The sequence below is a fragment of the Apodemus sylvaticus genome, chromosome 3 (assembly GCF_947179515.1).
Source record: "Apodemus sylvaticus chromosome 3, mApoSyl1.1, whole genome shotgun sequence".
Taxonomy (NCBI): Eukaryota; Metazoa; Chordata; class Mammalia; order Rodentia; family Muridae; genus Apodemus; species Apodemus sylvaticus.
The window spans coordinates 122,591,033-122,614,417 of record NC_067474.1 but is presented as its reverse complement, the minus strand read 5'-3'; the positions used below and the strand labels follow the sequence as shown (position 1 = coordinate 122,614,417).

The 23,385-nt window shown below is 41.6% G+C and overlaps 2 protein-coding genes across 2 annotated transcripts in view; one reads left to right on the top strand and one right to left on the bottom strand.

Annotated features, from left to right (window-relative positions):
* Positions 1–298: 298 nt before the first annotated feature.
* Positions 299–22,226, bottom strand: Tmem59 (transmembrane protein 59). The gene is made up of 8 exons (XM_052176909.1): positions 21,977–22,226; positions 15,765–15,870; positions 13,883–13,977; positions 10,155–10,307; positions 8,327–8,408; positions 7,518–7,599; positions 4,038–4,146; positions 299–930 (listed from the first exon to the last, which is right to left on the bottom strand). Exons 1-8 carry the CDS (start codon positions 22,163–22,165, stop codon positions 775–777), a joined length of 972 nt encoding a protein of 323 aa, XP_052032869.1. The 5' UTR covers positions 22,166–22,226; the 3' UTR covers positions 299–774.
* A 329-nt stretch (positions 22,227–22,555) lies between these two features.
* The window catches only part of Tceanc2 (transcription elongation factor A N-terminal and central domain containing 2), a 37,288-nt gene continuing 36,458 nt past the window's right edge, over positions 22,556–23,385 (top strand). Inside the window, exons 1-2 of the mRNA XM_052176910.1 lie at positions 22,556–22,654; positions 23,206–23,345. Coding sequence (XP_052032870.1) covers positions 23,247–23,345 — 99 coding nt within the window. The 5' untranslated portion in view covers positions 22,556–22,654; positions 23,206–23,246. The remainder of the gene's footprint in view (positions 22,655–23,205; positions 23,346–23,385) is intronic.

Genomic DNA, 23,385 nt, shown 5'->3' with positions numbered 1-23,385 from the left:
AAACATGAGGAGAGGACCCATCTCAACCTGGTAAGGAAAAGAAATGACTCCTGAAGGCTGTCCTCTGATCTCCACACACATGCTGTGGCATGCAGATGTCCCCCACATCCAACACACAACATAACACACACACACTTTAAAAATCACATCAGATTTTTAGCGACCTGTGAGAAGGTCGCTTTTGCTTTAACTGCAGCACCGACCGACCGACCTGGCATGGAACAGCAGACACACAGCTACTCATGACTCTGCACTGGGGAAGGGTGAGAGGGAAGAACAAGAAAGCCCAATACTCAGGTTTCAGTACATAATTATTCAAATAAATTTTAATGATTTCAATTCAATACAACTGAAAATGTAGTGTCATTAAATAACATTTTCTGCTATAATTCAGAGTACAGTTTGGAGGCCATTTCCGGGCAGAAGCATCACATCCTAAGTTTTCAGCTTATTAAGTGAGATGACTGACAGGGTCACGGCAGGGTCGGGAGACAATGATCAGCTCATAGAATTTGGCTAAGAGAGGAAAAAAACCAAAACCAACACAACGAACAAAGTAGCTACAGATATTAGTAAAATAAAAATACAACCCAATGTCCATCTTAAATGACTAGAAAAATACAGGTAAAGTCACAGCAAATAAAGTCTTCACAGAGTTGGGTGACTTTATTTGCATTTCATAGTGATTTCTTAAGGCCTATGTCCAATGAAACCATTTTTAAAAGCTCTATGAGGAATGGAAGTTTATGTGTCAACGACACTTTTTTAAAAAGCTTAGATTTCTGAGTGAGCAAGGTTCACCTTGGTGGGCAGGGGCCCTGCCTCCTCATGCTCTTCAGTCTGAGACCTAACGATCACGAGAGAAGGAGCCGGGTATCTGCTCAGCTTCTGCTCATTCATGAATTCCAGGTCACCATAGATACTCAGCTTCTGCAAAAGAAAAGTCAGCACACACATTGACTCCAACGCTCAGGAACCTCTCTACCTAAGTCTCCAGGCAACAGTTCAGTCTCTGCAGCTCATGCTGAGCAGCCCCAGTGCTCGGCAGGCAGAGGAACCTGCAGCCTAGCCAGGGCCGGATACAGTCTTTTTTTTTTTTTCTTTTTCTTTTTTTTTTTTTGGTTTTTTGGATTTGGTTTTTTCAAGACAGGGTTTCTCTGTATAGCCCTGGCTGTCCTGGAACTCACTTTATAGACCAGGCTGGCCTCGAACTCAGAAATCCGCCTGCTTCCCAGAGTGCTGGGATTACAGCGTGCGCCACCACCGCCCAGCTAGGATACAGTCTTAAAACAGAAAACACAAGCCGGGTGGCAGTGGCGCATGCCTGTAATCCCAGCACTTGGGAGGCAGAGGCAGGCGATTTCTGAGTTCAAGGCCAGCCTGGTCTACAGAGTGAGTTCCAGGACAGCCAGGGCTATACAGAGAAACCCTGTCTCGAAAAAATCAAAACCAAAAAACCAAAACAAAAAAAACAAAAAAAACAAAAAACAAAAAAAACAAAACCAGAAAACACAGACGAAGAAACACACTTGATCTATGGACATTCAGTTTGAGAAATTCTATCTGCATCTCTGAGACTGGAGAATGTTCATAGATGAGGCTCAGTGCCCTCCACAGCCCGAGGAGTGTCCCATACGGCCTAGCTTAATCCTCAGAGGAAAACGAGAGAGTACCAATGAAGTTAACACGGCCACATCAAGAGCTTTTGTTCTGGAGTTTTGGTGGATGTCTCTCAAGTGACCAAGTCCTTTATGACCTTAAGTCTCCTGTTCAGTTAGGAAATGATTTGCTGCAGGTGTCATACAAGGGAAATGACATGCACTGGTATAAACAGAAGCATTCTAACACTGGCAGAAAGGTCTTCATGAATATATACAATTCCTCATGCTGTTACTTTCAATAAGACACTAACGAAGCAGGGTCTAGAGAGACAGTTCAGTGGTTGAGAGCACTTGCAGCTGTTGCAGAACTTAGGTTCAGTTCTCAGTACCCACACTGGGCAATTTGGAACTGCCTTAAACTGCACAGGAGAGTGGCTGGAGAGATGGTTCAGCGGTTAAGAGCACTGACTGCTCTTCCAGAGGTCCTGAGTTCAATTCCCAGCAACCACATGGTGGCTCACAACCATCTGTGTGTCTGAAATGGCAACAGTGTACTCATATACATTAAGTGAGTAAATAAAATAAAATAAGAAAATCAAATTAGAAAGAAAAAAAAGTTAAAAAAACTACACAGGAAATCTGATCCTGTCTTCTGTCATTATAGGTCCTGTATGCACATGGTACACACATAGATGAACAGGCACACACATACATGTAAAAGTTAAATTTTTAAAAATTTAAGATTAAAAAATAGAGAAATTGTCTCACAGAATTATATAATCCAAACAAAAGAGAAAGATCAAGTCATGCTAGAGAGATGACTCTGCAGTTGAAAGAGAACTCAACCGCACAGGACCTGGGTTCAGTTCCCAACCACCTGAACTTCAGTTCTAGGGGATCCAATGCCCTCTCTCTTCCAGCTCCGGTGGGCTCTGACACACACAGAGCATATAAAGCCACGGTACACACATACGCACATAAACACATCTTTAAAAGATCCATCTGCACGGTGACACCATCCTGACAAGTACTTCCCAAGCACGTGGGACATGGGAAGGGAGGACAAAGCATGACACGCCCACCAAGAGGCAGCGGCTTCCCTGTGTCAGGGTGGTGCTGAGTCCAGACGTTCCTGAGGCCTGGCTCATGACTCCAGGCCAGAGAAAAAGATCAGAGGCTTTGGAGTTAGAATGAAAGCCTGTATCAAAACAAACATCTACCATGAACTTCACTGCAGCCTGAGTTCATAGCTAAGTAACCACAGAAGCATTATCTAGATCTTCTAAGGCTGCTTATTCATATATAAGATAAGGTAAGACCTGCTGGGAGCCAGGCTCAGGGGCTGGAGAGATGATGCAGTAGTTAAGGGCACTGGCTTCTCTTCCAGAAGATCTAGGTTTGATTCCTAGCATCCACTTAGTGGCTAACAACCATCTATAACTCCAGTTCCAGGGGATCCAGTCTTCTTCTGGCCTCTATGGGTGCTGTACACACAGAGTGTGTGTGTGTGTGTGTGTGTGTGTGTGTGTATGTGTATCAAAAAAACACCGGATACACATAAAATTAAAATAAAAAGGAGCCACAGATGGTAGTGCTGGCCTGCAATGCCAGTCTTGGATCTTGTTTCAAAAAGCAAACAAGAAGGAGGAAAATCACGTAGCAGGATATTGCTGGACACTGGGTTGACATTCAAGAAAATACTCTGCAAATCTTAATAACGACATTGACACCAGTTAGCATCCTGTGCAGTCCCGGGGCTTCTCCTTGCTGTACCACGCAGTGACTCACCACACACTCTACCCGCACTTCCCCCCTTCTCTTCTCCTGTGGTACTGTAGATACACAGAACTTTCACTTGTTTTGGTTGGATTTGATGTCAACAGACAATATTCCACATTTAATTATATAAGTAACTTTCTTTTCTTGGAAACTAAGTTAAATCAGCAAATTACAGCCTTTCCCCAAACAAATATCCTTTACCTTAACAACTGTATCTTGAGCCAGTTAAATTTTAATTACTAAGGAACAAGGTCATAATCTCTTTGAGGTTAACTACCAGAGGAACAGAGGAACTCAGAATCAAAGACTTTTCTTAGTTTCTAAAACAGTATTTATGGCAATTCATAATTTTAAGTGGCTCCACAAGCCTTCTCTCACATCCCAGCTTAGAGAGCAGTACCAGCAGTTCCTGTCAGTCTCAGAGAAGCAGAGGGTGCTGTGGTCACGCCCACCAACACATACGTGTTCAGTGCAGAGTGGGAGCCGCCATGGCTGGCCTTACAGATGGGGTTTTATACAGGCCAACCTCAGCTGAGTAAAACCATCGAATCTCTTATTCTATCAGCAGGGCCTTATTTTTCTAGTTAAACAGGCACTTAAATTGGTTGTTCATGTGGCTCTGGCTTCAAGTAGCCCAAGGGTTAAAATTAGCCTTACCTCAGGGGGAACATACTGCTCCACAGCTGTAGCAACAGCTGCACAACAGATCCAGAGCAACACCATCACCGAGAGGACAAGAGTCGTGGTTAAAATCCACCCAGAGTTACTGCAAAACAACACAACAGTCAGTCACACTGCCTTACACACAGAATACAAAACTCTGTGGGCTGTCTTTAAAATTATTTAACAAAACATTTATTACAAGGACAAGTTACATTTAGTTTATTAGGATGATTTGATGTTCTTTCCTCTATCTCTAAAATGTCTGTAGCATGGCTGAATATTTACAATAATAATAATGATGAAATCAGATATAGACTTCCTACTATGTATATAAAATTTCCTCAAATTGTTGGGCTTGGTGATCCCAGCACTCCGGAGGCAGAGGCAGATGGATCTCTGAGTTCCAGGACAGCCTGGTCTCTATGAGTTCTAAGACAGTTAGGCCTATACAGTAAAACCCTATTCTAAAACAACAAGAACAAGAACAAAAACCCCACAAACCCAAAAACAACTCTCATCAAACTACTGTCAAGACCATTCTAATTATTTACTTTGAGACAGGCTTCGTGGAGATCAGGCCTCAAACTTGGTACGTTATAAAGCTGGCCTGAAGCTCCTGCCTTCCTCCCTTGCTAGGACTGCAAGTTTAGACCACCAAACCTGGAGAATACATTCTAATTACTAAATTAGACAAAGCAAGCAAGTATCCTATAAATTGAACATCATGTTTCTTAATTTGTAGGCTATTGCAGTAATACTCATTTAAGAATATACCCCTAAAAATTAAGATAAATTATGAAATGATCATTTGTTTTGTCTCACGCTCTAGCCAAGGCAAGGTTCTGCCAGCTGCAGATAGTTTCTGTGATGTTGTGATGTTTGGAATTCTACAAACTTTTCAGAGGGTACACAAATGCTAGGGCCCCAGGAGGAGGGGTTGGTGGTTGTTCAGGGGGTGGTTGTGGTTGTAATTTGCTAGTAGCTCAAAGAAGAAACAAAGGAAAGAAATTACAAGCAGAGTTCTATTTCTCTCTCCTCTCTATCCTTCTTTCTCTCCTATCTGCCGGGTGATAGGGGATGAAATGAGGGTGGAGGGTGGGGATAAAAGGTGGGAAAAAATGAGGACCCGCAAAGCAGCAAAGGCTGGCTACATGAGAGGGCATTTAGGGCTCTAAAAGTCTATGGCAATTGCTAATTCTCACAAGTGCATTCACGGTCAAAGGACCTATCTGTAGATCACCAGTGATCCATTCACTTTCTGCCACAGCCTGAGGAAGTGGCATGCCATTCATTGTCTCCCAACAAAAGAGGGACATGGGCTTTTGGGAGACTGAGCTGAGATTCCAGGAATCTAAATAGTAAAAAGAAAGAATTGTCCTCTGATCTCTATATGGTTCTACGGCATACACACCCATAATCAAATAAATAACAATTCTACTTTGATGCTAAATTTTAAATATTCCAATTTTGAAAAGGTAACAGAGTAAGAAATGTTAATAAAAAGCTCTCACTTTCCTTTGCATGGTCCAGCCCTCTCCTGGACCTAAGGAGCTCATGTCCAAGGGTGAGGACAGATCTGATGTCTGGACTGCAGCCATCAGTACAGACAGAAAACTGGGGCTCATCTTCAATTGTATCTTTTTCCTCAACCTCCTCAGCAGAGCAAAGCAGATCTGAAGATGTCAATTATCTCCATGGCCTCCTGACTTCCCTGGCCATCGCCCCAATCTGGCTCCATAATTTCCTGATCACAGTTCTCTAGCCTGATTCCTTTATCTATTATATACAGGATTGTTCCTGACACTTTTTATTCAAATAGAGGATATATTATAACAACCCATATTTGTACACAGAAACTTCTGAAGAATAAACTTCTAGTTAAAGGTTAGCTATTTTTTAAGTAAGACATTCAAAAGATGACTTTTAAATTGTTGGTTAGGGCCAGTGAGACGGCTTAGCTGGCAGGGATGCTTGCTGCCACGCCCTGATGACTTGAGTTCAATCCCCAGAACTCTCATAGTAGAAGGAGAGAACCAACTCCCACAAGCTACACACACACAGACACACACAGACACACACACACAGTCTCCCTCCCCCCCCCAAATACAATTTAACTGTATTTCATTGTAGTGTCATTCTCAACCAGAATGGTTGCCCTAAACAATGAATTATAAAGCATAATGGCTTGCAGCTTTATTAAAATGCTTGGTCTAGTACACAACACAGTAGAAAATAAGATGCACGGCCCAACCGCCCCTCTTTTTGTGGGGTGAGGGGACAGGGAGGGCTTGTATAGGCACTCCTATGGTGAACAGATGTACATTTTGATAAAATCCTCTCCACTCCATCAGCATGCCTGACAGTCCTTCCCTGAAGAAGGAGCATAAGGTAGCAATCACTCGTAGCCTCCCTGCCTTCCTGTTTCCTCTAACAGAGTTGACATCCCCTAGCTCTTCTTCTTCTTTTTTATTTTAATAAGCTTTAAAGATTTATTTATTATATTTAAGTACACTGTAGCTGTCTTCAGAAAATCCAGAATGGGACGTCAGATCTCATTACAGATGGTTGTGAGCCACCATGTGTTGCTGGGATTTGAACTCAGGACCTCAGGAAGAACAGTCAGTGCTCTTAACTGCTGAGCCATCTCTCCAGCCCCAACTAGCTCTTCTTAATCTATAGTCCTTACTTATCTCTTCTAACTGCTTATCTGTTCATGCAGATAAAAACCCAATTCTTAAATTATTCAGATATACTTTAAAGTTGAGCTTAATTAATTATTTTTAATTTAGTATGTGGTGGTCAAAGGACACTTGCGGGTGAGGATTCTCTCCTTCCACCATGTGGTTCCCAGGATGAACTTAACTTCTCAGGCTTGGTGTTATCCGCTGAGTCATTAGCTAGCACCTCGCTGACTAAGGCCCCGATGCAGTTTAATTTAAATGTGTGGGTAAGACAAATCAAGGAATTCTAACAAGGCCCTTGTACTATAGAAAAATATCTGTTCTGTTTGGGTTTACTAAAGCAGCAGCAAGAGAAGGTAAGAGAAGAGGCTGGTCAACAGGTGAGTGAGACAAGAGGGAGTTCTGTCCTATTGTGTAACAGTATGACCACAGTTAACAGTAATGTACTGTTTGAAAATGGCTACAAAAGAGGATTTTCAATGTGCTATCAAGGAACTGTAGATGTCTAAAGCAACACATATGCTAATTGTCCTGCCTGACCATTACATGAGGCATAAATGTATTAAGACAGCATGCCATAGTCCATATATCTGTGTAAATACATGTCTATTCAAAGAACAGTACCCATGTTACCTTCATCAGACTAGTCATTCAAAAGGACACGTTTGGAAAGGAAGTTGAAAATACATTTAGTTTTTTTTACTATTAAACTTCTAATTTAAAAATAACAAACAGAATAACTGGATTGAACCAGACTTTATCTTTTGTGTACATACTAAAAAGAAATACATACAGAGATAGACATCTTAAAAAGCCATCACTTTCTTCCTCTTCAAGGTAGTTCCTGTGTGCTTGTGAGTTTCTCATCTGCAGATCTGAAATAAGAAGGCAGGGGGTTGAATGAGTATCCTAATGCCAGTCTCACTCTCTTCTATTTTTGCACATCCTGTAGGGTTTTTCTAAGTGTAATCTGACACATTCTATGTGTTAAAATTCCTGTGGCACATCAAAACCAAATACGTATTCTACCATATTATGAATTCCCTGCCTTACTTTTAAATGTTTGTTTTGTAGCCCAGGGTGGCCTTGAACTCACAGCCATCTGCCTGCCACTGCCACCTAAATGCTGGAATTAAAGGTGTGTGTTATCATGCCTGGATCAAATGTTTTTGATACTGATGTTTTCTGTTGAATTACATGAGAACTCGAGTAACGGAATTTGTTTTATTCCATCCTAATTAAAACAGTCTATGTGAGCATTATCCACTCATTCCCACTCAACAAAAAAATCAGTAAGTTAACTATATCAGTAAGTAAAGTACTGTAGGTAGAACATCATCAAAGGCAAACTGCTTTAGCCTGATGTTTAATGTTCCGATGATTTGAAATTTATATCTAGCATGGAAATAAAAAGAGAATAAGGAACTCATGCTTTCAAGGCAGTGTCACTATTAGGCTTATTGGGAAAAACCCCACTACTTTGTTAGTTCACATTCAAAGCTGTGACATGGTGTCTAGAACAGTGCATGCTGGAAGTCAGAGTAGGCGATTACAACAGACTGGACAGCTAAGGTTTATCCATCTACTTAGAATAAAACTTACAGGACATTTTGCTTAAAGATGATTCTCTCAAGTTTGTAGGCTCCTGCTCCAACTGCGGTGCATACTGAATTTCTGGCTTAGACTAAAATGGTGATGAAAGCATTATGTCATTTATACCTCAGACATTGTTTTTATTAACAAGTTCTAGAATACACCATCTATACTATCAACATTTAAATTGAAAAAACAGTAACAGATAAAACACATCAACCATAATACTTCAATATTATTTATCTGACAAAAAATGAATTCTAATTTTTAGTTTATCAGAAGTAATTCTGCAGCCTGCCTAAATTTTTAACCAAATATATATTATACATTATCCTGATTATAATATAATAATATATTTTAACCAAACACAGATTCTACACATAATGTCTTTTCTCATCTGGAACATTCTGTTCTTTCCTTAACTCTAAGTTTGACACACTACAGCCATGCATTCTACACCTATCTTTGAGCCTCTGGAAAGGGACTGTCTCCATCAAGTTACACTCGAGCTGACATAGACTGGAGAGAAAGAGATAATCTCTCATCCCCTGAGGATGCTTTTATGTAAGTAGCTTTAGAACACAGAACTTACCCATAAATATAAGAAGACACTGTGTTTTTCTTGCCATTAAATTAAGTACAGAGGTCCCAAACTGAGGATAATGCTAAGAATCACAAAGTGGCCATACAGTAAACCAGTCAATTAGCAGTAATACGTGAAAGCTGTGGCTTACTAGTGGAGAGGAAGATAGTGTCACAACACAATCTACTGACTGGTATATATGAGGAACTTACTGAATTCAAGGAAATAGGATTAGGGTACACTATGGATGTGGAGCCTAAAATGCCCTGAGTGTGAGCTGAATATTACTAGTAATCGACAGCATGGCTTTGAGCAAGCTGGATGTACAACTTCCTCATCATCAAGCAGGGGCGCTATAACCTCATGAAACTGTTTATAGTGATTTCAGGTCTCTGTACCCATGGCTCTGTATCTAGGATTAAATCAGTTATGGGAGAAAGTCTGTACTGAGTGTGATAAGGCATCTCCATCATCATTAAACAATACAATATAACAATTATTTGTGCAGATTCACAAGCAACTCAGGGGTGATTTAAAGTGCAGTCACACACTGCATGACTTTTCAGCTGGCCAGATATTCGACAGCAATGCTGTAATAACATTACCACCTAGTGATACTGTACCATCTCAGGTCAATACTGTATTGTTAAATGACATAACTGCAGAGTGGGAGTTTGTAGGTTATATGTAAATGCAATGTCGGGAATTTAGCATTCTCAAATATTATCATCCTCAGAATCCTGGAATAATCCCTCACAGATGCTCTAGGACAACTGTATATAACTTTCTATATTAGCACCTGTTAACATCTTATCACATAGTCAATTTTTAGACAAGAAAAAGTTATCTCCCTAGAAGGCAAATGCTTCTGAAGCATGTTCTTACAGGCAGTTAGAGGAAAACTACTATGAACTTCCTATTATGTCATTAATGCCTTTTCTAGTGTCTGTGTTATATGCCACTATTCATGTTCAAGGTATACGATTCTTACCTTCCCATCTAAATTTCTCACTTAGTCAATTTAGTCACTATAAAATCAAGAAGACCAAATAACCACTAAGAGCTTGAGGGAAGAAGGAAAGGTAATTACATTGTGTCCTGTCACTCGGGGTTTCCATGGAGGCCAGCTAAGCAGCAGTATTTGACAAAAACATTGAGGTGACTGATTACATGGTTCTATGCCAAGCCCCTCATGTAAGACATGGACATTGACTATTGGTGTATTAAGGTCAATGTGTGAAACACAGTTGTCACCTGGAATATAACTATTTTTCCATCATCAGCTTGAAGATAAAAAGTCCATGAAGAGGTTATGAAGCTCTGTGCAGAGTCCATCATGTCACTCCAGAATGACCTCACCAGAGTCAGAGGGAAGAGGAGATGCATTCTTGGCATCAGAGACATGAGCTAAACAAACAAACAAAAACTTTTAAGTAATAAGGAATATATTATTTATGATGTGTGTATACAAGAGAACAAATCTGCCTAGGAGAGGTTACAGATAATTTCACGAATAGTCACAATCATCACCATTAAACTACACACTCTGTTGCTGATGCAAATTAACTATGGTGAAGACAACATCCCAGGATACTCAAATTCACCAAATACTTTTATACACAGCCCATGACTTCTATCAGTATAACAAAAAGGCTTTGCGCCACACCCCAGAACATGGGCACTCTTAAGATCTCATTAAATATGGACCACGAAAAGACAGATTTGAATGGGAAAGGAGAAATCATATCATTATTATTATCCTTAACATTCCTGGGAGGAGAACTCATGTCTTAATGAACATCAAAGGCAAAACTGTATGCAGAAAATATGAGATTTGGTTGCACTGAATGCTGACGGATATTCAGTGGTATTGATTTAAGCGATTGGTGCTGCTGACAACAAGACTTTAGCACCAACTGGACAACCTCGCTCAATCCCAGCTCTGACTGCTTAACTCACTAAGTGGCTCTGACCCTGGAGCACAGACTTGGGATGCAGACTACTGAGTTCTAGAGAGCGTTGGCTCATCTCACATCAGGAGACGCACAACCAAGAGCTATTGCAATACAATGAACAGCTTTTAAAGTAAGAAAATCTGTCCTCAGGGTCCAGTTTTCCCATGTAGCTATGAGACCTATCACAAGTCCACTCAAAGGTATTTACTGCCAGTACAGACTTAGAGAGATCAGAGCGGGTGTTTCTGGCTTTATTTAAGATAAGGCATTACTGTGTGGCCCAGGTTAGCCTTCCACTTGCAATCCTGGTTACAAGCATGTCTACTCACAGTATCTATTTCAGTCCTCACTGTTCACCCGTGTTTAATCTTTAATTAGGATGGGATTAGCACAGGGCAGTGCACATATGGAAGGAGGGATGCCTACTGCACACCGGGTGAGGGGAGAAGGGCAGCTAATGGGGTGAGGTTTTATTTTGGGGTGATGGAAATATGTGGAATTAGATAGTAATGACGCTTGTTCAACTGCAACTTATTCTAAAATTCACTAAAGTTAGAAGTATGGATATTTTTTAATATGTGAATTATTTGTCAATTTAAAAAAATTTACAAACTCCATGGAGGACAACTTTACTCTATTTCTTAAAATTAAAACTGCACAAACTGCCGGGTGTTGGTAGTGGACACCTTTAATTCCTGCACTTGGGAGGCGGATTTCTAAGTTCCAGGACAGCCTGGTCTACAAAGTGAGTTCCAGGACAGCCAAGGCTACACAAAGAAACCCTGTCTCAAAAAAAAAAAAAAAAAAAAAAAAAAAATACAAAACCAAAAACCAAAAACCAAAAACCAAAAACACTGCACAAACTTCAGCAATTCTAATCCTGTGTTCGTATTTTATGATATACTCACAATGTTCTTATTTTATGATATACTCACAAATGTTCTTATTTTATAGATATACTCACAAATGTATGAAATATATACATACATATATACTTACAAAAGAAAAATATTAGAAGGAACTTTATGTTCACTAACAAGAGGCTGCTTTAGTTGGGTGTGGTAGCTCAACCCTGTAATTCTAAAATCTAGGAGGAGAATCGGGAGCTTCAAGGCCCACTAATCTATATACCAAGTTTGAGGCCAACCTGGACTATGTGAGATCTTGCCTAAAAACAAATAAACAAAAATCCAACCCCCACACAAGGGGTTATTGATACCATGATGCATAAGTATGGAATATCATATAGTGAAAGAAGATAAACTGCTGGGTGGTGGTGGAGCACGCCTGTAATCCCAGCGCTCTGGAAGGCAGAGGCAGACGGATATAACTTCTTCTGAGTTCGAGGCCAGCCTGGTCTACAGAGTGAGCTCCAGGACAGCCAGGGCTATACAGAGAAACCCTGTCTCAGAAAAAGAAAGAAAGAAAAGAAAAGAAAAGAAAAGAAAGAAAGAAAGAAAGAAAGAAAGAAAGAAAGAAAGAAAGAAAGAAAGAAAGAAAGAAAGAAAGAAGAAAGAAAGAAAAAAAGAAAGAAAGAAAGAAAGAAAGAAAGAAAGAAAGAAAGAAGGAAGATAAGCTTTCCATGCTTATATTAACAAAAAAAGTCATGTGCATATCCTTGTACACATATAAAATATAAAATGAGCAACCCTGGCTACACAGTGGAGAAGAAGCAATGCTCCCAGGAAAGCATCTGCATTTGTGTCAAGTACAAAGGACATAGACTACATTGCTTATACACAAAATTGAAAAATTATTGTCTGAACCTAATTAATTAAAAACATTTTTTCCTAAAACTTAAGATCCAGCAGGGCATGGTGGTAGATGTCTTTAATCCCAGCACTTGGGAGACAGAGGCAGGTAGATTTCTGTGATTTCAAGGTCATCCTGGTTTACAAAGCAAATTCTAGGATAGCTAGAGCTGTTATACAGAAAAACCCTGTCTCAAAAAACCAAAATGAATGAACGAATAGAAATAAAAATTAAGATCCTTTCCCAGGACAGAGTTCCCAAGGAGCAAGCAACTTTCAGAGAAGACATTGTAGATGCTCTTGGGGGGCTAAGCTCTGAGAAGTAGTTGGTACTTAACCCTGTATATAACTGTGAACTACTAAATTACGTAAAGTAGGAAGATGCCAAGATTTTCATTTAGAAAGAAAGCTATAGAGCCGGGCGGTGGTGGCACACGCCTGTAATCCTAGCACTCTGGGAGAAAGAGGCAGGGGGATTTCTGCGTTCGAGACCAGCATGGTCTACAGAGTGAGTTCCAGGACAGCTAGGGCTATACAGAGAAACCCTGTCTCAAAAAAATCAAATCCAAAACAAACAAACAAACAAAGAAAAAACCAAAAAAAAAAAAAAGAGAGAGAGAAAGAAAGAAAGATATCTAGACCCAGGATAAAGGAGGACTAGAAAGGTCTAACGTAGAAAAAACTGTCTAAAGCTGTGCGGTGGTAGCACACACCTGTAATCCCAGCACTCTGGGAGGCAGAGGCAGGCGGATTTTCTGAGTTCGAGGCCAGACTGGTCTACAGAGTGAGTTCCAGGACAGCAGGGCTACACAGAGAAACCCTGCCTCGAAAAAAACCAAATCCAAAAAACCAAAAAAAAAAAAAAAAAAAAAAAAAAAAAAAAAAAAACCAAACCATCTAAAAGTTAATTCAGCAATTCAGATGACAAACAATGCTGATGATTCAAGGCGGTGGCCAAGGGCATGGAGGGGGGCTCCAATATCACCTTCTCTTAGCCAATTTAGGGTTTTGGGGGGTTGTTTTTACTTTTTTTGCACATGTAAAATAGGGGTATCTTACTGGTCTGTGAGAAAAAACAAGATGAGATTATAGATATAATATTTCACAGAAAAATATTTTTAGAAAGTATTCCAGTAACTTTTCCATGTGCAAACATAATTTTGATGGATGGAAACTAAGTATAAAATCTAACAGTAAAATAAGATCACACGGCAACGGCCACGTAACCTAAGCTGAAGCACTGAGCAGGCAGCCTGGAGAGGGGATTTTCTCTTACCTGTTCTTGTCTCAGTTCAGCAAATGGCAACTGATCCTGGCAGCCAAGATGGCAAGCATACTGCTCATCAGGTTGGGAATACGCTTCTGTGCACGCTGAAAGAGGAAACGGCAAATTCTTAGAAAGAGGAGAAGGGTGGTGAAGACAAAGGCTGCAAAAGAGAGAGACCTGGCACACTTCTAAGGCTGGAAAGACACAAAGATGTACTTCAGTATTTCATCTCCATGAGCTGCCAAACTTGGCAAAAGCAGAAAATACTTTAATAAAATTCTTTCATTTCTCTCCTACAAGTTCAATATCTCATGAACGAGTGTATTAATTTCATACTTGAGCTCTGGCTATATGATGACATTCATGTAAAGTATTCTCGCAGCTGAAAAGTTTGTGGAGAGGAAAGAAACAGTCTGATGTCCTATGATGCTACGGAAAGTTGAAACCCATCATTTCATGGCTGTAGCCCTTAATCTGGGCTGAGGGACTAAACCTCTCACTACTGATTTTTCTAAGCTGCCATCCCCCCCCCCCCCCCCGAGCCTTATATGAACTGGACAAGTATTCAACCACTGAGCTCTATCTCTAGCTCTTTTTTTTTATTTTGAGACAAGGTCTCCCCAAGTTGCCCGGATTGTCTATAAAATCACTCTGTAGTCCAGACAAGCCTTGAACCTTCCTGCCTTAGCCTCCCAAATAACTAGGAATACAGACTTGTGCCAATAGGCCTAGTTTGATTTCTGGAAGTCTGAAATGAAAAGATTACTACTTAATATAAGAATGAATCAATGTATATTAGTTATTTATATAAATATTTGTGATTATTCATTTGAGAAACAAAAGCATCAATTTGGCAAGGGGGGAATAAACTAATCAGTCTATTATGCTAAATTCTAAGAAAATGGAACTAGAAAATGTTCTGAAATGGGGAATTTTAAAGGCTGAAAAAGAGCTGGGGCTGTAGTTCAGGGGCACAAAACTGGCCTGGCATACACGAGGTCCTGGGTTCGATCCTCAGCACTCCTAAGACAAGAAGCAGTTGAAATGGGCCCTGTCAGACACACTCGCATCCTCTAGTGCAGGGCTCATTTTTTTCCTTGTGATGTAACAGTTCATCATTGCCATAATTGTATTTTCTTCTCACTCAGGTAAGTGACATACTTCTCAGAGGCTCTAGATAAGCTAGCACGGCACTATGAATATACAAAGATGGCCAGTGAGCAGGAGCCTGAGTCACAAAAATAGGGTCACAATATCACAGAATAGTGTGTGAGAGCTAACTCAGAGAACAGCTGTGTCCTGCCACATGGAGTGCACTCTGGGTGGGGGAAACACAGACAAGATTCCATTACCGTTCTTTACAAAGGTAAATGTCCCTTGTGTCCTGATTGTAGGTTTCTTTTATTAAAGTCTCTTTCATCAAAAGGTAAGAAGAGTGGTTAAGTGGCGACAAAGCCTCTGGTTATTTTCACTGGCATGACTGATAAAGAATACTCTAAAACACTTCAGAGTCAAAGGCCTGATTCAGTAAAAACCTTGGAGATATGTCAACTAGCGACTGATGGAAAGGCTTAGGGAAATTATACTATCCATGAAAAGGTAGTGGTGAATTATGAGTTGGATAATTACCTCTGCGTTTGTCTAAACAGAATGCTTAAACAAAGGAATCCTATCCACAGCACAAAATAAACACTGTCTCATCACAGACGGATTAAAGCCCATGCCATTTTTAGCAGCATCTATTAAAACTCTAATTTTATAATTACAATATGGTGGGTGACTAGTTTAAACAGGATGTCTGTCTTTTCTAAGAAAAATACATAAAAAGCATAACTCAGCTCAAAGAGAGCCCCACAGTTATGTGCGGCTGATGTCATTAGCATAGTCTTACCAGATTCACATTCCAGTTTGGTCCGATTTAAATCAATTCCATCATCCACAAACTGGCAAATTGAAAACAGCCTGCAGCCTCTCTGGCATGCGTATAACTCCTCTTCCTGGGAAGTTCAAGAACAAAGAACATTACCAAAAAATAAGATGTTTCTTTCAGCTGGAAAAAAAGGTCAAGAAGAAAACAGAGTTAGTGCTTATTTTAAACAATGCAGTAAGTTTTGTACTAAAAGGGAAAAGTTCTAGTTCTTAATTTAAATTATTCGGTTATAGACATGGTCTCTCACACACACTAGGTTAGTTTCTAACTCCCTGTGCAATAAATGATGACCTTGTACTTTTGAATTATATACTTTTATTTTATGTATTCTGCCTATGCATCACCTACATATAGTGCATGTGGAAGTCAACTAGATCCCCTGGAACCAGAATTATAGACAGTTGTGAACTGCCATGTGGGTGCTCGGAATGGAATGAGGGTTCTCTGGAAAAATCAGCTAGTGCTCTTAATTCCTGAGCCATCTCTCCAGTTCCTGAGTTTGTATCTTCCATCCTCCTGTCTCTGCCTTCCGAATGTTGGGACTTCCTGTTCCACCACACCTGGCTTGTGTGATGCTGGACATTGAGAATCTAACAACTAAGCCACATCCCCAATCCCTATTTCCTCATTTTAAAAGAGAAACTAAGAAAAAAGCCAAGTGGATAAATATATCACCCTTTTTGCATATTCTGTGGTCACAACAAACAGGTAGAAAAATTGGAAATAGAACTATGAATAACAATAAGAATCCTGCATAAGGCAGAAAGGAGTTAGCAGTTCCCAGGGGTCACTGGCATGTTTCTGCTGCGTCCAAGTGCATGACCCTCAGCTCATGGCCAAAAGTATCAGGACCAGCCTCATAGAGCAAATGGCAAAACAAAGTCCAGAACAACGATGAAGTGAGGTACACAATATTCATGTGAAAGATTTTTATATGTTTAATTTTTTTTTAATTTGTATGTATGCATGTGAGCCCATGTGCACACAGGAGCCTGGGGAGGCCAGGAGAGGACACCAGAACCCCAGCACTGGAGTTAATAGGAGGCTGTGAGCTGCCACGCAATCACAGGAAACAGAACCTGGGGTTTCTACCAGAGCAGCAAGTGCTCTTAACCGCTGAGCCATCCTCCAGCCCCCAGGGTTTTTATTTTAATTTTTAACTGGCTTACTTTAACTGAGAATACAAACAGGAGCAACAGGGTGACGTACGGAACACTTACTGCAAGCAGCTAGACCACAATCAAATTTTTCTGGTTAAAAAACAAAAACAAAAACAAAAAGCCTGTACAAGTTAATTTACCTGTTGAAATCTCAAATTTTCTCATCATGAAATAAGACAACACTATTCTGGGAGACTGCTAACCTTGCCAAAATGTATGAGACACATGAGGTGATTAATAAATATTGGTAGTAATAACAATAACAATAATATTTTTCTCTTTTATAGTAATATGTTTTAAAAGTAGAAAATAATATTTACAAGCATTGAGAGCTATGTGTGAAAATCAAAATAGGATTTTTTTTCTTTTTTCTTAGGAGAGGTCTTCATGCTTAGAAACTAGTGAGTGCATAATGAGACTATAAGCAATGAGATCAATAAGCTTTTCTTTCCTTTGATGAATACAGTATTTAAAAAAACTACCGTCCTTGTAACTTTATGTATGATCCACTGTGCACAAACTGTCAGGCAGCTAATGAAGAGACATGCGCATAGTCCAGTTATTAATACAGCAGTGTGCCTTTCTTTCAGCAGAAGAACCAGCTAAGCTAATGTAGCAGCAATAACCCATATACAGGTATGGCTCTAAGTCCTCTGTGCAGTTTCATTACACAACTTGAGAGGTAGTACACTTTGTGACTTTGGTTCTAACTGTATTAGTTGCTAAGGCAAAAACTACATTTCATTTATCAACATTTATAGTTTACAGGCTTTGTAAAACAGCAAACGAATTCTCTTGTTTTCAGAATGCCACATATTTCCTTATGCTGCAGAGTGAAGAGCTCAGTCTCATGAACTAGACAGATGACATTTTCTTTCAGCTATGCTAGCTCTACGTCCGACTGCCTGGAGCCTCGATCCCCATCTTACCCAGCTCCTCACATTGGGACTGCTCACACATGCCAGTCCAGCCATCTCAGATAGGTTTTCTGTTATTAAACCAATCCCAAAAGACACCCAGAAGCAGTGTCAGGAAATCATATAGCATGCTGAGAGTCTAGCGGGTCAGGAGTCAATCCCAAAGCTCAGCCTGTACAGTCTTACTCTGTACAGCCTTGGGCAAGGCACTCATCTCTCTGACTCTCAGTGTCGTCTAAGTGGTAAATAAGAATTCTCTCACATTAATCTTACACACGAGGAATGTTATACATTCATATTATGTTGTACTGATATATATTACATTAATAATCTAGTCAATAAACACCCACAATGTGCCAGGCTGTATGTTAACATTTAATGTATTATACAACATCCATAAAGAGCAGGCTGGAATGCCAGGGTGGGAAGATGGGAGTGGGTGGATGGGTGGGTGGGTGGATGAGCACCCTCATAGAGGTGGGAGTTACAGGGGTTCTGAACGGGAGACCTAGAAAGGGGGAAACATTTGAAATGTAAATAAAGAAAATATCCAATTAAAAAAAAGTTTTAAAAAAAAGTTAAAAAAAAGAAAAAGAGTAGGCTGCAGAGATGGCTCAGTGCTTAGAAGCACTGGCTGCTCTTCCGGAGAACAAAGGCTCAGCTCCTAGCATCCACACAGCAGCTCACAACAGTCTGTAACTCTAATTCCAAGAAATCCATATCCTCTTCTGGTGTCTGCCAGCGCTGCACTTGCATGACGTAGAGACAGATATGCAGGCTAAGCACCCATACACATAAAATAAAAATACTATTTTTTAAAAGCAAAAAAAATCATATTCTTAGTTCAAACATTTTGTATTTTACAGAATATAAATTCAAATATGGTGAACACTTCAGTTCTATGCATCTCAAGTGACTGACAAGCTTACAGAAAATATAATCTCCTAATAGCAAAGAATGGGTGCTTCTCATCACAATGACTATCAGCTAAGTAACTCATGGTCCTTTAACGACAACACTGCCTAGACAGCTTTCATAGACATCCGTTCCCCTAGCTGGCGTGGCTAAGCCGGTCTATCTACTCTCCCTTGCTTCGGCTAGTGCTGTTTGCTACTGACCGTGCTCTGTAGCCCAGGCTGACCTCTTACTCACAGCAATCCTCCCTCAGCCTCAGTGCTGGCCTGCATGCAGGAGCTACATGCCTGGTTTGAAGTATCCTCTTTCTCAGCACTATGAATGCAAACGTGCACAAACCTCACTGCACAGTATGAGAAGAAATAGCTGCCTACGGCTGTGTTAGGCTTGCCCTGAAATCGTCAAATTATCTTCAGTCTTCATACTAGCTCTACAAATATGTGGTTTTCTTACAGTTTACAAAATTAAATTCTAAGAAACTAATTGATCAGCAGGAATACAGTTAACAATGGCGCCAAAATGGACTACAGGCTTACACGATTCTGAAGCCCATGTCCTGTAAAAAACCTGACGAGACTAGTTATGAACAACAGGCCTTATGTTCCTTACATTTGAACCGGACATCATACAACTAAATCTTTGAGAACAAAGGGCAAAATGTATTAATTTTAGAATATATACATTATGTCCTTACAATAAATAATTATAAAGTCATTAAGAAGAGATTTTTATCTGCCACTTATGCGATAAAGAGAGACAATGTGAGATTTATAATTCATTTACTTTATTAACACATCGCTTTTTGCCTGCACTGTAATGCACAGTACTCAGTGAGGGTCTCTAAAAACCAGGGAAATAAGTATTTGTAATGCAACTTCATTCTTCAATGGGAACAGCACATGGCAGCTAGCTTGAAGACTCAATTTCTACTTCACTACTTCTTAGTTATAGGATCTTGGCCAAGACACTTAACTTTTTCCTTTTTTTTTTTTTCAATTTTCCTTGTGTGTGTGTGTGTGTGTGTGTGTGTGGTGTGGTTTTTGTGTGTGTGTGTGTGAGACAGAATTTTTCTGTGTAGCCCTGACAGTCCTGGAACTCACTCTGTAGAGCAGGCTGGCCTCAAACTCAGAGGTCTGGGTGCGGTGGACAAGCCTACAGCCTCAGCTCTTGCACTTACTGATGGAGGGAAAGAACAAGCAGTTAGTTGGAAGCCATTTTGGGCTGTATGTCAAGACACTGTCTCAAGCAAACACTTTAAAATATGCAGATAATCCTAGAATTCAGAGGGTGAGGCAGGGGTACTGTCTTGAGTCCAACCAGAGATTCTGTCTCAAAAACAAAACAAATTTAAGTACAGGGCAGACAGGGAGCTGATGATTTGGAGTTCTGGTTAAGAACAGCATTAATAAATTAGTGAAAATGACTTATCAATATCACATCAACTATTAGCAACTAGTGAATATTATAATACTTGAGGCATCTGGTTGGGATGGTGCATCTCTGTAACCCCGCAGCACTGGGGAAGCTGAGGCAGGAGGACTGAGACTCAACAACCAACCTGAACCGTACACAAATCCTGTCTCAAAAACAAGCACATCCAAGAAATATCCAAAGATTCCTCGTATCCATATCTTTCAAATTATTTATGTTCCCAGTATTCCAGCTTACACTACAAATTTACTAGGAAAACCTTAAAAGAGGGAACTAAACACTAACATAATATAAACCTCTGCGTAATTCTAGGCCAATCAGTACTGATGAACTTTCGTGTAGAGCCTTTTGATGATGCAAGCTTTACTGACTGAAATCTAAAGAATCCCTTGTCCTCTCCAGGACAAGCCTTGAACTCACGACCCTCTGACCTCAGCCTCCAGCAGGCTGTAATGACAGGTGTCCATTACCATTCCAGCTCTTATCTGTCCCAATTATTTATTAATTTCTAACTTAGAAAATTTAAGACTAATCCCACTACAATGTTGTGGCGCCTTTTGTTTTGCTTGTAATGGATAACCCTCAGATAGGGAAGGGGAACAAAATGCCGGAAGGTACAGAATTTACAATTTTTCCTATCAAAGACAGGAAAGCTCTTGTCAATATGTTACATTCTAAAGTCATTGGGACTGCCACTCTAGCCGCTGTGTAGCTTTCCAAGGCAAAGATGAAACCACAATGGTTAAGCAAATAGCATACAGAAGACGAAAGAAAACAAGGATAAAAACCAACAGCATCAGCGAAAGCCCTTACAAAGCCAGGTGGGGAGGAGTAGAAACCCTAATTATACATGGAAAATGGGTGGGGAGAATCACCAAGCAATTTAGAATGTTGAGTAAACAGAATTCATAAGAAACTGAAAAACAACTTAAGAAGGCAGAATTAAAGGCTAGGCAGCAGCTGCGAGAAGAGACCAGGGGTAGGGATTGGTCCCTCCTCTAGCTACACAGTATAGGTCTTCAGTAGGGCAGTCGAATTTCTGGATCCACTCCACAGATTCCTTATCTTCTGCACCAAGTGACGTTTATTTTACTTTTATTATTACTACATTTATTATTATTATTATTATTATTATTATTATTATTATTATTATTTGAAGACAGACCTCCTAACCGCTGCCTCACAAAGGCATCCAGTCCCCTGCGGCAGCGTCTCGCACACACTCAGCACAGACAGGAAGTCCTCCTTTCTAGAGTGTCTCATAACTACTGAGGCTGACTTCACACTTCAGACCGCAAAGGAATTGTCAGCTTCTCCGACTCGCGAACCAGAACGCGCTTCGTCCCAGAGAGGCGCGCAGCAAACCCGGGCTGGGATGAAGGCAGGATTTTGTGCAGGCGTGCGTCCGCGCCTTCCTCCCCACCCCCGCGCTGCTAGTGGGTCAGCGCCTCGCCTTCATCTTCCATCTCCCCTAGCAAGTGACACACTCCCCGTGGTCCCGCAGGCTCCCAAGGGTTCGCCCACCTCGCGTGTTCGTGTCCCCCACCCCCGGCCCCAGCCTGCATCGAGTCCCGCAGCACAAACTTCCGGCAATTACTGCAGGAGCAAGGAAAATTGCAGCTACACCGAGGGGGGGAGCAGCCGAAGCGCAGCTTCACCACCAGGGGCCCGGCGCTGACACCGATGTGGAAAGACGCGAGCTGGGGCACCGAGGGATGAGGGGAACTCGGTATCGAAGGGCCCGACCTACCTTCGGGTAGGTGTGCAAGGGGTAGGTCAGCTGACAGGCCCGGTGACAGGACGCTGTGTCTCCCAGGACCGAGTCAAACGCTTCGGCCGCTGCAGTCCCCGAGCCTCCGGCCAGCGCCATGGTCAGCAGCAGCAGCGGCGGGAGCCCCAGCTGGGCCTGGACCCAAAGCTTCCCCTTTGGCGCCGCCATCTTGTTCCCCTCTGTCACAGCAGCTCGAATTGTTGCTGTTTTCTTTTCAGGGTTTCTCCTTCTTCCGGGCCAGCCCCTTTCCCCGCCCCTCCGGCCTGAGCTTCCGCCTCCGAGAGCTCCTCGGCTCCGCCCTGGCCCGCCCAAACTGCTGCCTCCAGGCCTGTCTCGGGGACGGAAAACCTCTCGTGGGCGGGCTTGAGGACCCGGCCAACCATCTCAGCCTTGGGCTCAGGGCGGCGCCTGCCTCCTTCTCCGTGCCAGGCCGACTGGGGCCTGTAGTTCTCCGCGGCCTGGAGCGAGCAGAGGGGTGTTGCTTCCCTCAACCACAGCCTCCGCGGGCCTCGCAGTGCGTTCTGGGAAGTGTAGTTCCTGCGGGTCACCAGCGAGGAACTGGGCCCGGGAAGAAGTGTACAGATAGTTACAACGCGTGGCGGGGCCGGAGGTCTCGAGGGGTCAAGAGACCAAGCTGTAGGCAGGCTGATTTTCCCGGTGGGTCTCACGTCGAGCTGTGATTGGAAAACCCCTTTCCAGGCCTCCCAGTGCCGGGGGCAAGGGGAGGATGGGATTCTTGCTCATGGACTTGGTTGGGGTTCTCTGGACACAGAACAGTGGTTTTTGAAGCTGCTTCTGTAGTGCGCCGGGGTCCGGAGATGGTTGTTGTGGGCCTTAGAATGATTTTTAGGATTTTGGCTGCCGCGGAGTGGTTGTAAAGAGGGGTTCACTGAGCCCAGTGGAACCCTAACTCCGACACAACCTAAACTGGAAAAGGATTTCAGAAGTCACCCCATTATCCAGGGTATTGGAACCCTATTCCCTCCACAGAAGTGTGCCCTTCTGTAAGCTAGGAGCCTAGCCCAGGAAGTTTACTGGATGGTTTCAGTTTTTCAGAAGAGATTTCCTTTTTTCAAGAAGAAATCTTACTTCCTGTAAATACTATCCAAAAGCCTCCATAATTCAGGAGTGTTTAGAAAATCCAGTCGTGTCCCTTCTGGGAACACACATCTCAATCTTAATTAAGTTTTACCCTGTTTCTTGAATAGAATACACCTCAAGCATCTGAAGGTAGTCAGATCCCCCAGCAATGGATAAATTCGTCATCCGAACGCCTAGGATCCAGACTAGCCCGAAGAAGAAACTCGAAGAAAAGGTTTACAAGCAAGCCACGATCGAGTCTCTGAAGGTGAGAAAGAAATACCCCATACAGACTTTTATCAATTCCT

Bases quoted from the DNA above. Each gene is read 5' to 3' on its own strand.
- Tmem59 (XM_052176909.1), bottom strand. From the start codon at position 22,165: ATGGCGGCGCCAAAGGGGAAGCTTTGGGTCCAGGCCCAGCTGGGGCTC. The intron at 10,308-13,882 runs GTAAGAGAAAAT...TTGTTTGTTTAG, and splicing joins CTGAACTGAGACAAGAACAG to CTCATGTCTCTGATGCCAAG. The intron at 8,409-10,154 runs GTGACAACTGTG...TCACCATTTTAG, and splicing joins GAAAAATAGTTATATTCCAG to TCTAAGCCAGAAATTCAGTA.